This window comes from Jaculus jaculus, chromosome 1 (genome assembly GCF_020740685.1).
Source record: "Jaculus jaculus isolate mJacJac1 chromosome 1, mJacJac1.mat.Y.cur, whole genome shotgun sequence".
Taxonomy (NCBI): Eukaryota; Metazoa; Chordata; class Mammalia; order Rodentia; family Dipodidae; genus Jaculus; species Jaculus jaculus.
This window is the reverse complement of record NC_059102.1, coordinates 24,277,599-24,295,087: the sequence shown is the minus strand read 5'-3', so window position 1 is coordinate 24,295,087 and position 17,489 is coordinate 24,277,599. Positions and strand designations below refer to the sequence as shown.

The 17,489-nt window shown below is 44.4% G+C and overlaps 1 protein-coding gene across 3 annotated transcripts in view; it reads left to right on the top strand.

Annotated features, from left to right (window-relative positions):
• Mxi1 (MAX interactor 1, dimerization protein) overlaps window positions 1-17,489 on the top strand; it is an 83,981-nt gene that overhangs the window by 12,475 nt on the left and 54,017 nt on the right. Inside the window, exons 1-2 of one of the 3 annotated variants that reach the window (XM_004659355.2) lie at window positions 7,140-7,284; window positions 8,708-8,840. In XM_004659355.2, coding sequence (XP_004659412.1) covers window positions 7,212-7,284; window positions 8,708-8,840 — 206 coding nt within the window. In that variant the 5' untranslated portion in view covers window positions 7,140-7,211. Of the gene's footprint in view, window positions 1-7,139; window positions 7,285-8,022; window positions 8,108-8,707; window positions 8,841-17,489 lie in introns of those variants that run through there. The other 2 variants (XM_045140538.1, XM_045140530.1) reach the window with 2 other exon arrangements.

Here is a 17,489-nt window from a genome sequence, read left to right as displayed (position 1 = left end):
GGAGGAGCATCCGTGAGGGTCATCGCAGTAGAGTGAGCCCCACTATAGTGTTGTTGGGGGTCTCATGCTCTGTAAGTAAGCCCTCACCCCCAGGCTGAGGGAGGAGCTATTGAGTGCCGCTGAGGGGCTGCTCTGTGGTCTCACACTCCTGGACAGGGACAAGGATCATCTAGAAGCGGCCACAGGGAGTTGTCATTCAGGTGGAATGAGACTTGTCTGTGGTGCTGCTGCTCTGGGGTGCTAATATTCTGTAAGTTAGCCCTCACCCTGAGGCTGAGGGAGGAGCATCCAAGGAGCAGTTTTGACACAGGAATCTCCATCAGAATGGCTGCTTTGGGGACCCCAGGTTCATATAAGTAACCTCTCTTTAGGTTCTGTAAGTGACTCCCACCCATAAACTCATTGGTTCAACAAACTCTGGCATTGGTGTAACTGTACTTTGGTCTGCCATCTGAGCCCTATTTGGGGTGAAGACATGTGTCTGCATCTCCCTGGGGAAAAGTTTCCTAAAACAGGGTGGGAACAGGGCCATTCTAGCCTACCTGGTGTCAGGAAAGGGAGGGTGGTCCAGGGCTATGGCAAAAACAATGAGCATCATTTTAGAATGGGGTGGGAGGGAGCTCTGACAGTCTTTTTTGTTTGTTTGTTTTGTTTTGTTTTGTTTTTCGAGGTAGGGTCTCACTCTGGCTCAGGCTGACCTGGAATTCACTATGTAGTCTCAGGGCGGCCTCGAACTCTCGGCGATCCTCCTACCTCTGCCTCCCGAGTGCTGGGATTAAAGGCGTGCACCACCATGCCCGGCTTTCTGACAGTCTTTTAAAAAAAAATGTATAAATGTATATATTTATTGGCATTCTATACTTACAGACAACAAACCATGATATTTCCCTCACTTCCCCCACTTTCCCATTCATAACTCTGCTCTCCATCATATCCCCTCCCTCTTTCCATTAGTCTCTCCTTTAATTTGATGTCATCATTGTTTCTCCTATTGTGAGGGTCTTGTGTGGGTATTGCTAGGCACTACGAGGTCATGGATATTGACGCCAATTTCTGTCCAGACAGTTGCATGTCCTTTGGCTCTTACATTCTTTCCACCACCTCTTCCACAATGAACCCTGAGCCTTGGAGGGTATGATAGAGATGTTTCAGTGCTGGACACTCCTCCATCCCTTCTTCTCAGCACTATGTTGCCTTTTGGGCCATCCCAGTGGTCATCACCATCTGAAAAGAGAAGCTTCTCTAACCAAAAGTGAGAGTAGCATTAATATATGAATACAAACATTAAGTGTAGTGCTTTCAGGGCAATTTGGTGAGAATAATATATGCATTTATCCAGACAAGAGCAGGCTTTATACCTCTAAGGCTCATGACCTCCCCTTCTGGCAGTATTTTTATTTTATTTTTAAAGCTTTACAAGCTAACTTTGAAAGAATAGACTATTACATTACCAAAACCTGATAAATGCAACCTTTCCTCCCCCCCTGCCACCAAAACAAAAGAAAAGAAAAAAAAAGAAAGCTGAACATGGTAATCTCAGCACTTAGGAGGTAGAGGCAGGAGGATCAGGGACTTCAAGGTCATTCTCAGCTACATGGTGAGTTTGAGGCCAGTCTGGATTACATGAGACCATGTCTCAAACAAAACAAATATTTACTTCTGTGATACTGGGCACTGAATGCTGGGCAAGCTTTAACCACCTAACTACATACGGAGCCTCATATAGCCTCATATATTCTCGCTTTTGAATATAGATGAAAAAAACTTCTAAAAATGTTAATGTTTAGAATTGAACTCTGCTTCAAAGAGTAACATCCCCTGGTTGACCAGGTGGTAATATATCAGATATGGCTGGAAGTCATGAACTGTCCCAGCACAGAAGAGGACACACACAAGTCACAGGAGGTTACTATGTGACACCAGCAACAACGATGAGATGCCCTTGGAGAAAAAAGACTCCTGAGGCCTTTCTAAGGAAGGCGGCTATGTCACAGCAAAGACTGTGTGTGTGGGGCGGGGGTCGTTTAATTAAAATGATTGTGAGGTTGGGGCTCGTGGTCATCAACCTCAGGAAAGGAAAGGACAACCTTTGCTAAGGAGAGAATGACTCTTGAACAGAAAACCAAGGCAGCTTTCCTGCCCTTTTGGAGTGTAACTTGATAGTGATATTTAAAGGACTGGAACCCCATAGACTTTAAAAGATCAGAAAACTTACCCCACTTTAGTTAGTTTGGTTTTTTTCCCTCCTTTAAACATGAATCAACCAAAGAAAGAATTATGGAGACGAGAATGGAACACAGAGCTTGAGGCCTGGGTCCCGGCCCCTCACTATCAGTTTGATTGTCAGCTGTGTGGCTTTTGGCATCATGAATATCCATGTTTTTCAAATGTAAAAAAATGGAGACTTGGATTGAGATATAAGTTTCCATGACAGTAAACGATGAAACGTTCTTTGGGCGACTGTTCGTTTGGCAGTGTTGTAGCGAAGTCCTTTTGAATTTCACAGTGCCCCCCAAGCATGCCCGCCCCCACCCGCTGTGTACTTTAGGGTAAGCAAGCCACTTAGATGTGCATATTAACTGAGTCCTGCAATGCAGACTTCTCCTTGGATCCAAGTTTGTGCAAAAAGAAGGAAGAGGGCATTTGAGAGATTAATACATCCATTATAATCACTGAAATAGGCTGCTGTAATAAGGGCCATTTAATAAAATGTAAAAAGCCCTTTGCTGAGAGAAGAGATGGGTCAGGATGGAAGTCAAGTGCAGCTGTTTGAGCCGTTGCCAGTGGTCTGATCTCACCAGAAAAACTGGAGTTAAAAAACAACAAACTTCCAGATTCAGCGATCTCGGTTTAACCACCGCCTCCCCTGCCGCTGTATCCTCCCCACTCCGTGTCCTCTCTTTTCCTTTCTCCCCAGCTTGGGCACCTGGGTCGCTTGGTGCGTTTCCATGTGGTTGGGAAGTCAGCCGGCAGCCCTGGCGACCGGAGCCCTGGGAGGCGGCAGCCACCTCTCGGGTTTAGCATTACGTCATCTCTTTAGACCCAAATTTATCTCAGCTGCACACAGCTCCGCAGCTCGGAGCTGCCTGCCTCTGACTCGAGGAGAGCTTACGCATGAAGTTAGGCAAGGCTGACTCACTGGGCAGAGCCAAGGTTTTCTGCTGCTTCTTCACGTTTCTGGGCCCTGGGGGAAAAGGAGGGAAGCTGGCTGTGGTCGTCATTTTTGGAATGGGGGGGGGGTGGAAAGATAGGCAAGTGTTAAGGCATTTGTCATCTAGGACTTCAGAGCTTAACCTCCTCTGTCCCAGCCTTGATGGTTTGAAAGCTTTAGAGAGATTGTTGCTGAAAACAGGCAGAAATGGGTAAGCACTCTGCAAGTTCAGGAAAGGTCTCCTAAGCACACAGTTGTCACCAACACAGTGACTTTGGATTTGCAACTTAACTGCATGGGCTGTTCCCCTCTCTCCATGTCTCTTGTATGTAGGAAATATGTAACACTTCAGCCTCCATTTTCGAATTTGCAATAAACACTTGGAGATTTTCCCCTAGGAAACTGTGCTGGGAAGTGAGGGTGTGGGAAAGATCCTAAGAATGGAGAGCTGTGCCTATTTCTTCAGAAAGCAGATTGTCCCCATTTGGGCTTGATTGTGGTAAGGTGTGGTGTTGGGCAAGCACACGAGACAGGATGGGGAGGATGGGGGGATTTGGGGTAGGGGGATATGGCTCTGGAGGCTCCTTCAACCCAGAGAAATGCTTTAGGGAGATGATGGAACTAGACACTGTGGGTAGACGATCCTGGTTCTGCAGATCTTGGAAGCCTTGCTTTTCCTGTTTGCCTGGCTATGTTTGTAGTGCAGGCTGCCTTCATCTGAGCAAAAGCAAAGCCATGGCTACCTCTGGGTTCCCCCAAGCTGGGGCTGAGCTGAGGGGTCGAGTGTGGGTAGCCGCCGCCTCAAGCGCTAGACAAGGCCGAGGATGCCTGCATGTGAACCAGCCCTTGTCAGCACTGCCTCTGTTCTTCACAATGTACAGGTGGCCTTCTTGGTGACTCCTGTGCTACTTTACATCTCCTCATCTGCCTCTTGGCCACAGCTCAGGGCCAGTTCACATGAGTCAGCTGTCACAGGCCAGGCACAGGCCTCACACACATATCTAGCCTTCCTTTCCTAGCCTGTCCTGCTTCTGTGTCTGCTGTATGGAATTAAAGCCATCGTGAATTCATGGATATTTTCTGGTTATACTGCTTTTCTTTTTTCAATGTCATTTATTTATTTATTTATTTGTAAGCAGAGAGAGATAGAGAGAAGATTGACAGACAGAGAGAATGGGTGCACCAAAACCTCCAGCCACTGCAGATGAACTCCAGATGCATGCACCTCTTTGTGCATCTGGCTTTATGTGGATACTGGGGAACTGAACCCTGGTCTTTAGGCTTTGCAGGCTAGTGCCTTAACTGCTAAGCCATCTCTCCAGCCTCTGTACAGCTTTCCTTGATTGTATGTCATACAAGTTTACCTACAGTTGATCAAGTACACTTTTATTTGCCATGAAATTGTCTCTTCAAAGTTCCCTGGTAGCCCTGTGAAATTTGGAATCTAAAGCTTAACAGGGGTGCTACACGTGGTAGAAACTAATGTTCAATTTCATAATTTCTGTCCTTAATAAGCAGGTATTCTGAGAGAATGGTATTTTCTTTTAAATAATGTCTTCCCATTCCTACCCTAACACATTTCTGGTTGAGGATAGAGGGTAGTTATTACCTCCACACATTGGAAAACTCTAAATCTGAAATGACCTAGCCACCAGCTGAAAAAGCAGTCTCTTTTTCAAAGTCTTTAGAAAAAAAAAAATCCTCCTGTGGCTTGTGAATACCTCTTACTTTAGGTCTCTCTAAAATTGATGGGACATCTGTTTCTTAAATGTTGTGCCAAGTGTAATATGTTAAAAGGGCTGGCAGAATTCTGCAGCTTGTGACCTCATTGGAGGTCTTGTACATCTGAAGGTGGGGGAAGTAAGAGGGAGAGGGAAGAGCTGTTAAAATGCAGCACAAAACCCATCACATTTTTGAGAGGGTAAGTTACCCACCTCAAGGTAGTATTTCTGCAGTAGCCAACGACATAACCATAGGGAAGGCAAATTCTCCCCTCACCACGAGCTTCCTGTTATTTTGGATATCTACCAGCAGTTTAAAATAATCAGAGTGGGGAGAAGTTATGGGTATGTTTACACAGTTCCCAGCTTGCTCTCAAGAGTATCCAACCTGTGGTGTGCAGGTTGCGAGAACAGATATGCATTTTGTGTGTCATTGTGACATAACGTTTTCATATACAAAGCTCACACTGGAGAACCACACACATTACAATTTTGTCTTGGGCGGTGTGCTCTTTAATGAGCATCCAGCAGTTCCTGCCTTCACATCCTTCCTCTCCCTAGGTAGTTGTTGTCTACTGGAGGTGATTTTGTGTCTCATGAGACATGTGGCAATGTCTGGAGGCATTTTTGGTTGCCATGCCTGAGAGGTGGTGTGTGCTACTGGCATCTAGTGCATAGAGGCCAGGGATTCTGCTAACCAGCAAACAATACCCGGAATGGAATCTTTACTCCAAAGAAGAATTATCACAACCCAAATGGCAAGAATGCCATAGTTAGGAAACTTTGGTCTGCACTTTGAGTACTGATAGAGTGGTGATGAACCAGGGGCTGCTTTTGAAGGTGGTCCCTGGTTTCTAGAGCTACTATCGTGAGTTACCTGCATAGGAGAGAGTATGGAAGGAAGCAATTATCCTCATAGCTTACATTTATTGAGTGCCAAATATGTTCTGAGCATTGGTATTGTTCAATCTTCACAAATCCTACCAAGTATATATATTCTGTGAGACCAAGGTCCAGAGATAGGTCTGTTTCTTTCACCCACTGTACATATAAAGTCTGGTTCAGTGTCTTGGACATTGCAGGCTCTCAAAATTATGGATAAATGGAAGAACTGTATCTGTGATATATGAAGAAAATTAGGATTGAAGAGTCTAAACAGCCATAGACCAGATTTGAACTGAGTTCTGTATAATACCAGGACCAAATCTTTATGTACCTTCTTTGTAGCACTATAACAGGTTTCCTGTCATCTAAACACAGTAATGAAGGGCTGAGGAAGGATACATTTTAAAAAGAGCACAAAGGTTAGGGCTGGAGAGAGGGCTCAGTGGTTAAGGTGCTTGTTGCAATGCCTGACGACTTGGGTTCCATTCCCTAGTACCCATGTAATGACAGATGCACCAGGTATCACATGTATGTGGAGTTTGTTTACACACACACACACACACACACACACACACACAGCACACACTCCCTCTCTCTTTCTCTTTCTCACAACAGCACTCCTCCCGCGCTCGTGTGCACACACACACACACCGACACAAATAAATATTAAAAAAGGAAAAGGTTAGAAAAACTTGTCATTGTTTGAGCTGAGGGCAGAGGAGGGCCTCATTGAAGTCTTTTCTGGCTCTCATTAAATGATCCTGATTTCTAAAGAGTGATTTTTTTTTCCTTTTCAAGTGTTTATATGCATGCTGTCCCTTACAGATGTATTAACTTTCTTAGAGAAGACTGGGGCACTGAAGTTATATGAGAAAGTAATAAATAGAGACTGGAACATGGCAGTTCAGATAATGAATGCTCCATTCCCTGAATATCCCCTGTGAAATGAGCTGTCTTGGGAATGAGCACAGCTCAAATCAAATCCTTTCTTCAGAAGCAAAACCCTGGCAACTTCTTATTCTTTGCCTCGATGGAGGGAGAGAGACGAAAGCACAACGCGAGACTACATCTCCCAAAGGCCTTCGCGGAATCCTGCAGGCGCAGGCGCATTGAAGCGGCGGCCGTACTTGGGCTCCCGGCGTTCAGTGGCCAGGGGAGGGACTACATTTCCCAGGGGGCAGCAGGAGGGGGCGGGCCTCCACGCTGTTCCCGCCCCACCCCCGTGCTCGCGGGGCGAGGTAAACAAACGGCGCGCGGGCTGTCGGCGGCGCTGCGCGGCGGGCGCGGCGGGCACGGCTGGGACGGCGGAGAGCGCGCCGAGCCGCGGCCGGGCTGGCCCGCCCGCCCGCGCGCCGCACGTGTTCTGGGGGACGTGGGACTGTAAGCCGTGTGTGGCGCCTCCTGTCGGCCAGGGGCGGGAACGCCGAGCGGCCCGGTGACCACCCGCGGCGCCCATGGAGCGGGTGCGGATGATCAACGTGCAGCGGCTGCTGGAGGCTGCTGAGTTTTTGGAGCGCCGGGAGCGAGGTAACGGCGAGACGCCGCTGCCCGAGCCCACGGGCTCCCGCTCAGTGCGGCGCGGCTGGTGAGGGAGGTGCGCATTTGTGTGTGTGTGCGCGCGCGCGCGTGTGTGTGTAAGTGCGTGCGCTCAGGACGGGTGGTGCACGCGCGTGCGTGTGCATGTGTGTGTAAGTGCGTGCGCTCAGGACGGGTGGTGCACGCGCGTGCTTGTGTATGTATGTAAGTGCGTGCGCTCAGGACGGGAGTGTACGCGCGTGCGTGTGCATGTGTGTGTAAGTGCGTGCGCTCAGAACGGGAGTGCATGCGCGTGCGTGTGCATGTATGTGTAAGTGCGTGCGCTCAGGAGGGAGGTGAGCGCGCGGGAGGAGTGCGCTTGTGAGCAGGTGTGCGCGTCTGTGGCAGGAGGCGCGTGCACGCGCGCGTGGAAGTTCGCGCACCTATGCAGGTGAGTTTGCAAGTGGAGGCGTTTGAGAAGACGCACGTGAGGAGGGCAGGCGTGCGTGTGTGTGAGTGTGCATGCAAGTGGGGCAGGAGAGCTGGGAGCAAGGAGCGACCGCCTCGAGGAGGAACAGGCTGTAGGGTGTGTGTGTGCACACGTGTCTGTGTGTGCCTGCAGGTGGGGCAGGAGAGCGGGAGCAAGGAGCGAAGTCTGGAGGAGGGACCCGGGAGCTGGGCCGGCGGGGCTGCGGGCTGAGCCAGCCCTACGACCTGGTCTTTCCCCTCTACCCAACCGAGGCCTGGCCTGAGCTGGGGCGGTGCAGGAGGCGGGGCCTTCAGAGTCCTGGAGGGAAATGTCTGCTGGAGTGCCATGGACTGCGCGCCACACATTGTGAGCATCTGAGGGGTGGTGACATGGGCCCCTTTAGAGGTGCAAACCAAAGGAGAGTCGGGAGAGACTGGGATTTTGAGATATGAATACTAGGAACTCTGCGACCCAAGTTGTCGGGAGAGAAAATGTCCCTTTAAGACTTGATGATTGGAATATTCAGGACACACAAAAATGGGGAGTGTGAAGAATGACTTTAGTTAAGCGAAAAGGAATTTTTAAACCAGTGAAATCTCTTGAGGCGAATAGGAACTGGTCTTAAAAAATGAAGATGTTTAACCAAAAATAATTCTTGGGGAGAAGGGTTTTGGAGAGGAGGGGGGAATTATTTGATTGAGAAGAGTTATTGGTACACTTTCCAGGCCGTGGATTTTATCCGGACATGTCGCTGAAATGACAAAGTCTGGGGATGGAGTTTTGTCCTTGTTCTTTGAGACAGGTTCTCGTCATGAGTCCAGGCTGACTTTGAACTCACCTGCCGGCCCTACTGAGTGCTGGGATTAAAGGCATGTACTAAGGACCTTGGATTTGTGGATCCCTGAATTTGGGTGCCTATATTCTTATATCTTTTTTTTTTTTTTCTCTCTCTCTTGCTCTCTTTAGAGTGTGAACATGGCTACGCCTCATCGTTCCCCTCCATGCCGAGCCCCCGGCTACAGCATTCAAAGCCCCCGCGGAGGTTGAGCCGGGCGCAGAAACACAGCAGTGGGAGCAGCAACACCAGCACTGCCAACAGGTAGCAAGCTGGGGAGGCGTAGAAAGGGAACCGGAGGGCAGGGAGCCTGAATTTTGTTTTTCCTCTGCTATCAGTTCTGGAGCAACACAAAATAGGTTTCCTTACCTCCACCCTGGGGATTGGCCTTTTAAAGTAAATCATATCCTGGCTTTGTGTACGGCTGGAAGGAACAGAATCTGAAAAGGCCATTGAAGAAATCTCGCTGGAATCATTAAGATGGGGAGGTTTGTGACAGAGTGGGCGGTAATTTGAGAGACGGCAGCATGTGCCTGTGGCTCTGTGACCATATGCTAAAATTAGTCTTGGGCAAGCTTTTGTTTTTCTTTCCAAATTTCATGGGGCTGGAGAGATGGCTTAGCGGTTAAGCGCTTGCCTGTGAAGCCTAAGGACCCCGGTTCAAGGCTCGGTTCCCCAGGTCCCACGTTAGCCAGATGCACAAGGGGCGCACGCATCTGGAGGTCGTTTACAGAGGCTGGAAGCCCTGGCGCGCCCATTCTCTCTCTCCCTCTATCTGTCTTTCTCTCTGTGTCTGTCGCTCTCAAATAAATAAATAAAAAATTTAAAAAAAAAAAAAATTTCAGGTGGTCCAGGATAAAATTTTTAAAAGTCACAAATAGGGCTGGAGTGATTGCTTAGTGGCTAAGGCGTTTGCCTTCAAAGCCTGTGTACCTAGGTTTGATTCCCTAGGACCTACGTAAGTCAGATGCACAAGGTGGTGCATGCATCTGGAGTCCGTTTGCAGTGGCTCGAGGCCCTGGTACACCAGTTGTCTCTCTCAGGTCTCTTTCTCTCATATTAAATAAATAAAGCATTTTTTTTTTTAATCAGAAAACTGTTGGGCTTGGTGGCACACACCTTTAATACTATCACTTGGGAGGCTGTGGTGTGGGTATTCTAGTGAGTTTGAGGCTAGCCTGGGCTATCAAGTGAGTTTCAGGTCAGCCTGGACTACAGAGTGAAATCCTTCAAACAAAAAAAATAAGACATAATCTGGCAGGATATAAAAGAGAATCAAGGGCTTTGTTAAAGAAAAATATTTAGAAAGACTAGGGAGTTAGCGGGCATGGTCAGTTTGTTGAGGAGGAGGGAAAAGATCATGCTGTTGTATTCATTTTCCATCCTATTTAATGGTAAGATGATTGAATGGGAGAGGGTTATGATCAAAATACATTATGTGTATGTATGAAATTGTCTGTAAAACTTAGTGATTAATGAAGAGGGCTCTGAAGCAAAAGTAGAGAAGACACTTATACTTCAGGCAGAACACATTTCTTCAGAATATGCTGTCTAGGTGTGCTGAGACACAGTTGACTTCCACTTTTGAGAACTTTAGTAGTGTCTGGCTGTCTCTTTAGAGCTTTTGTTCCAGGAAGCTGATAAACCCTGAGGAGTCACATCACAGGAAATTTATAAAATATTTCATTATTTATTTAAGAGAAAGAGAATGGGTGTGTCAAGGCCTCTAGCCACTGCAATCAAACTCCAGACATATGCACCATCTTGTGCATCTGGCTATGTGGGTCCTGGGGAATTGAACCTAGGTCCTTTGGCTTTGCAGGCAAGCACCTTAGCCGCTAAGCCACCTCTCCAGCCCCAAACAGGAAGTTTGTAAAACAACCTTTCGTAAGGGCAACTATTCTGCCTTTTTCATTGATGAGAGGAAGTTGAATAAAACCTTTATTTAAAGTTCCCTGAAGGTTTTGGGGAGCTCTCTCCAGGTGGCTTGTAGTCACTGGGGGAGGCAGGTTGAGGAGGGAGCAGCAGAGGAGAGGAGCTGTTGGTGCAGAAAGCCTGACAGTTGGGGCTCATGAGGTTGAGTCTTTCCATACTGCAGTTCCAACATCGGTGAGGCAAAATGTGGAATAATTCTTCTTTCTTTGATTCACCGTAGAGCTGCATTTTTCCTATTTGTCTTGTCTCTTTAGTATTTTCTAAACTTGGTTCTAAAATATTTTTATTTATTTGCAAGCACAGAGAGATGGAAAGAGAATGGGCATGCCAGGGCCTCTTGCCACTGCAGATGAACTCCAGAGGCATTCACCACATTGTGCATCTGGCTTCACGTGGGTACTAGGGAACCAAAACTGGGTCATTAAGCTTTGCAAGCAAGCACCTTCACCACTTAGCCATCTCCCCAGATCAAAATTCGTTTTTTAAATGATAAAAATAGGCTTAGGCTTAATATGCTATCTTTGTTAGGCTGGATGGCTTGTTGTGGCACAGTATGTTTGAGATGAGGATGCTTAGTATGATTGACATTTTAAAAAATTTATAAATTTGTTTGCTTATATAGTTTGTCTGGTTAAGCTATTAGGAATTTATTTTTTGATCTCTGTGTAGATTAAGACAGAAAATGTTTTTGTAAACTTGGAGACATGGAAAGAATACCATTTAGAAAACCAGACCTGGGTTCTGTCACTTACAAGTATTTAAGTTTTTTCCTATTTCCTAGAAATCAGGTCTATGACCTAATGATGTTTCTCTCTTCCTTACAGTTTTCTTGTGTAAAATGAGAGGCTATGTTAGAAACTCACCAGGTCCCTTCCTTTCAAGTTCTGTGATTTTGAGATTACTTACTGTATTAGTTATTTAGTGCATCTGTCCATTGCAGAGTGACATCTTTATTAGCAACTCAAGGGTTGCAGAAGCAATTGCATAAAGAAGATGCATGTTTCTAGATTTTAGTAATTGTAAGTCATTAATAGGAAAGTCTTTGTCATCTGTTTTCTTACACTTAGCTTGGGGTTTTGTCTAAATAAAGTTTTTTAAATATTTACTTAATTTTTTATGAGAGAGAGAGGAGAGAGAAAGAATTGATGTGTTAGGGCCTCCACCCACTGCAGTCGAACTCCAGACACATGCTCCAACTTGTGCGCATGTGCGAACTTGTGCACTCGCGTCACCTTATGTGCCTGGCTTATGTGGGACCTGCAGAGTCAAACATGGATGGATCCTTAGGCTTCACAGGCAAGCCCCTTAACCACTAAGCCATCTCTCCAGCCCACCATCTTTCCAGCCCAGTATGAGTTTTTGTTTTAAGGTAATGTTATTAGTCTTCTATATTTTGTGAGACCACAGGTCTTATTATGTTTTAACATAGCGTGCAAAGAAATTTGTAAAACTGAAATTTTGGGGTTCTGGTAGTCTGCAAGGGAGAATGCACATACCTGTACTACTTAAAATTGAGGAAGGTCATTTAAATAACAAGCAAAAAAGACAAAGAGAAAGAAGTTGATTTTAGAACACATTGTCTTTAGGTAGGCCCCATCATGTATGTAGGTTATGCCAAAGCCTATGAAGGAGAACTAATTAAACAAAGTTTCTCCTCCATGTAGTAGGGGAGTTGAATGTAAAATTCTAATACTGAAACATTTTGGAAGTAGTTTATAGGTAGGCTTCCTGTTAGCTTCAAGATTACTGTTGGATTTAATAGATTTTTATTATACTGGTTACATAAGACCAAAAGATGGCTTATAGAAATTTCAGTAGATCCATCATCTGAAACAAAGGAAGAAACAGAATTTATATCTCATGCCATGTTATCCAAAAGGTACTTGTTTGGAAGTTGCTATTCCTAGTATACATCTTAGACATATAATTTTTTATCAAACTGGGGATTGAACCCATGGCCTTGTGTTTGCTATCCTAGTACCCTACCAGAGTCATACCCCATCTCAACATTGATACCTTAGAGTATCAACGTTATATTAGGATATCGTATAGCATAAAGAAACAAAATTTGTTTTTCTGACATTGTAGCATCTTTAAGATATAATGATAGTTGGCTTTCTCATTTTCTCAGATGTACTATGATATTTCTGATACAAAATGTTATTTTATAAATTTATGCTGGAGTTTGCTAGCTATAAACATAGACTCCTATTCCTCCTTCTTCCTAATGCTTGAAGTCATTTTCATAGAAGTACAAAGGAGAGAAAATAAATGATACAATGTGATAATACAAATATGTACCTTGCAAATCCTAGTAATTTTATCTGACAGTTTGGGAACTCAGACTTATACAATATAATTATTTTTTAAATATATGCTTGACTTTACTGTAATCTTGGTCACAGCTTTCTGCCACAATTCCTGAAATTAACCCTGTCAGGATGTCACTGCTATTAGAGAACCTAGTTGCAATTGCAGTCTGCCTCACAGGGACCATCAAAGCTCAGAATCCAGATTCGCTGTCTCATTTCACACCTGAGAAATCTCAAGACCTGTCTTCTTGAGAACCCTACCAAACAAGCCATGGCCTCAGTAGAACACTGATTTCTTCCTAACTATCTGTTGAATATGCCTCCTTCTTCCTTAATTTTATTTCTGCTCTCCTAATCTCAGCTGTCAGCTCACCTGAAAAAGTGCAGTAATTTCCTCCCTGGGATACTTGGAACAGTTCCCATGAATTCGATTGGCTGGCTTTCTTCCAGTGCCTTTAACATATCATGTTTCTTTATAATGTTCATCATATTTATAGAAACACAGTTACCTTATTGTTTCTTATATTTGTGGGCCATGTGTTGGACTGAGAACTCCCTGAGGCCAGGGTTTGAGTCTCTTCTACTTTCTTCCTTTTTCTTTATTTTGAAATAGGTTCTCAAAGGGCACATTCCAGGCCAGGCATGGTGGCCCACACCTTTAATCCCAGCATTTGGGAGGCAGAGGTGGGAAGATCACCGTAAGTTTGAGGCCACCCTGAGACTACATAGTGTATTCCAGGTCAACCTGGGCTAGAGCGAAACTATACTTTGATTAAAGAAAAAAAAAAGAAAGAAAGAAAAGAAAAGAAAAGAAAAAAAGAAATAGGGTCTCATGTAGCCTATTCTTCCTGCCTCTGCCTTGAGTGCTGGGATTATTGGCATGTGTACTGTACCTGGCTTCTTGTGCTGGAACATTTCTCTCTGCTACCTGTCATGGGGTTCTGCCATAGTAGGTGTTTCTCAAAGAATGAAAGATTTAAAAAATATTTTATTTATTTATGAGAGTGTGAGGGGGGGCAGATAGAGAGAATGGGTCTCTAGCCCCTGCAAACGAACTTCAGATGCATGTGCCACCTTGAGCATCTGGCTGGTCCTGGGAAATCAAACCTGGGAAATCAAACCAGCCCAAAGAATGAAAGATTTTTTAGAACTCCAGATAGATTGTTCTAAAAGAAAACTTAGGGGCTGGAGAGATGGCTTAGCAGTTAAGGCGCTTGCTGGCAAAGCCAAAGGACCTAGGTTTAATTCCCCAAGACCCAGGTAAGTCAGTGCACAAGGTGGCACATGCATCTGGAGTTTGTTTGCAGCAGCTAGAGGCCCTGGCTCACTCATATTTTTTTCTTTCACTCTTTTTCTGCCCCTCTCTCTCTCTCAAGTAAGTAAATAAATAAGGGCTGGAGAGATGGCTTAGTGGTTAAGCACTTGCCTGTGAAGCCTAAGGACCCTGGTTCGAGGCTTAATTTCCCAGGACCCACGTTAGCCAGATGCACAAGGGGGCGCATGCATCTGGAGTTCATTTGCAGTGGCTGGAAGCCCTGGCGCACCCATTCTCTCTCTCTCTCCCTCCCTCTTTCTCTCTCTGTCACTCTCAAATAAATAGAAATAAACAATTTTTTAAAAAGTAATAAATAAAAATAAAATATTTAAAAGGGAACTTAAGTATTTTTGTGCCAAGTACCATATTAGACTGGAAGGAGAAACAACAGAAGAAAATACAACTCCTACATTGCACACTTTTGATAATTTTGTGTTCTAAGGGTTATTAATACACTTGAAAGGAAAACTGTAGTATTTGGAGACTAAAAGTCTCTAAATTCAAAGCAAGTATATTGGTTCTTCTAAACAAGTATTTTTTAGTAGATATACTGGATTTTAAAGAACACTATTGTCTTATGTTATAGAAATAAAAAGATATCAAAAGAACCAGAAGTCTGTTAATTTTGGAGGTAAATGTTGGCATGAACCTGTGCCACATGGTAGTTGCATTGATTTAATGTGACTTGGAGAGAACCACTTTTTGCTTGAATTTCAAGTTCATGTATAATTCCTTTTTAGTACCGTAATGTCACAACATTAGCAGTATTTCAGTTCCACCTGCTAAGATCAAGAACATTAAAAGCAAATTTTCCTGTTGCATGTAGAGCACCAGTTTAATATTTTGTAAACAAGATATTTTTTCATCATCTTATTTTAGAATAAATGGCTGCATTTTTATTTATTCAGCTTTGTATCCCTTCTGACTGTCTTCCTGGGTTTTTAGGTGTTTGGGGAAGAAGAGGAGAGTACTAAATTCTTTTCCTAGAGTAGTTAGGACTTTCCTCAGCAAGAATAATTTGAAATGTTTCCTCCTGTTTTTAATTCTTAAACATGTGCTTAAAAGGACTTATTTTTTTGGAAATTTATATTTTATAGATTTCAGATTTTTGATATTAAAAAAAATAGACTCTGAGCCGGGCATGGTGGTGTACACCTTTAATCCCAGCACTTGGGAGGCAGAGGTAGTAGAATTGCTGTGAGTTCAAGGCTACCCTGAGACTACAGAGTGAATTCCAGGTCAGACTGGATTAGAGTAAAACTCTACCTCGAAAAACCAAAAAAAAAAAAAAAAAAAAAAAAAAAGACTTTGAGCCAGGTGTGGTGGCACATGCCTTTAATCTCACTCAGCACTTGGGAGGCAGAGGTAGGAAGATCACCATGAGTTCGAGGCTCCCCTGAGAATACAGAATGAATTCCAGGGCAGCCTGAGCTAGAGTGAGACCCTACCTCGAAAAACCAAAAAATTTAAAAAAAATAGACTCTGTGTTTTTGTCCAATAGAAAACTTATAAAAGTCAAAACAGAAATGCAGTTAAATTCCTAGCAATGTTGGCATTATTCTTCAGTATTTCCTGCATGTTAAATGAGGACCACATCCTTTGAAATGTGTTTTGTGATGTCTTACCTTTGATCAAAAGTGAGTTAAGTGAAAATTCCTCAAGAATTATATGTCTCACACAAAACTAACTCAGGCTTTCCATTAACTGGTTCATTGGAGCATACATTTGCTGCTGCCGGGTATCTTAGTCATAGATCCCTCTGAAGAAGTAAGTATTGTTTGAAGGAGAACAGCAGGATTGTTCCTTGTCAGTGGGACGCTGCTGCTCTCTCTAAAGAGTTGCCTTTTGTCAAAATACTGAACATACGACCTGGAAGATCTCGACATGGAAAGGGAATTCTACATTTTGTCTGGTTCAGTTCTCTGCTTTCTGAAGGAAAGATATTATCTCTGGTTCATGGTTAAATCACATGTGGCCAGGATATGGTTAAAGTGATTTGCTCTGTGTGAGCCCGACATGTGCGCACAGGTGGTGATCGGCTTCGGTAGCAAGCTGGGTTTTGAGAAGTGTCTTTGTCATCCTGACAGGAAGAAAGACTGCTGATTTTAAGAGACTTTAGAGATGTCTCCTTAAGAAAGAGACAGTATTGCCCCCTCCTTTTTGGACATTTTTGTCTTTTTTTCTGTGAAGACTATTTCCCAAATACTAATCTAATCAAAGAGGCTTGATCCTGTTTTTACTCTGATATTATAGTGTTGATGCAGTTTAAGTATGTATTAGAAAAATTCTCAGCTGGGCATGGTGGCACACACCTTTAATTCCAGCACTCGGGAGGCAGAGGTGGGAGGATTGCTGTGAGTTCAAGGCCACCCTGAGACTACACAGTGAATTCCAGGTCAGCCTGAGCTAGAGTGAACACCCTATCTCAAAACCCCCACCAAAAAAATTCTCAACCAGGTGTGGTAGCCCACACCTTTAATACCATTGGAGCAGAGGTAAGAGGATCTCCTGAGACCTATATAGTGAATTCCAGGTCAGCCTGGGCTAGGGTGAAACCCTACCTAAGGGTGGGGGGGCGGGCCTTTCTTTTTTTTTTTCTGAGGTAGGGTCTCACTGTGGTCCAGACTGACCTGGAAGTCTCAGGGTGGCCTCGAACTCTTGGTGATCTTCCTACCTCTGCCTTCTGAGTGCTGGGATTAACGGTGTGCGCCACCACACCCGGCAACTTTCATTTTTTGATTCATTTAAAACTGTTGTTGCATTTTTCCCTTCATCACATGTTTATTGGTATAGACATACTATATTTTTCTACCCTCATTTCAGTCTACCAAAGGAAACACTTATCAAATGAACATGTGAATATATTACTTCAAAGTATGGAGAGCATTAAGCAAAAGGTGGGGTGGGGTAGGGCGTGTCGTGGCGGACCTGGTCATCTGATTCCTGAGGGAGGCTTCTTGGGGCTGAATGCTTCCCAGCTTTCCTTTGTTACCCTGACTTTCTCACGTTTATGTACCTGTAACATCTTAGATTACTGTATGGTTCTCTACTTCATGTGTTTACCATTGTTTATTAAACCAAGCATTGTTGATGACATTTAAGTATTTTTAGATTTCTTTTTGTCATTCCAAACACAGCAGCTGTGAACACTGTTGTGTCTTTGCATTTGCCCACCTGGATCTTTAGGTAAACATGAAAAATGAGAATTATTGCATCTGAAGGGTAGATTCCACTGGGCGTAGAGGGCCATACCTATACTCCTAGGACAAAGAAAGCAAGGAGTGAAAGGATGGAGGGGGCCAGGCAGGGATGCTCCCATCTTCACTAAAAGTAACAGTAGTGACACTTGCA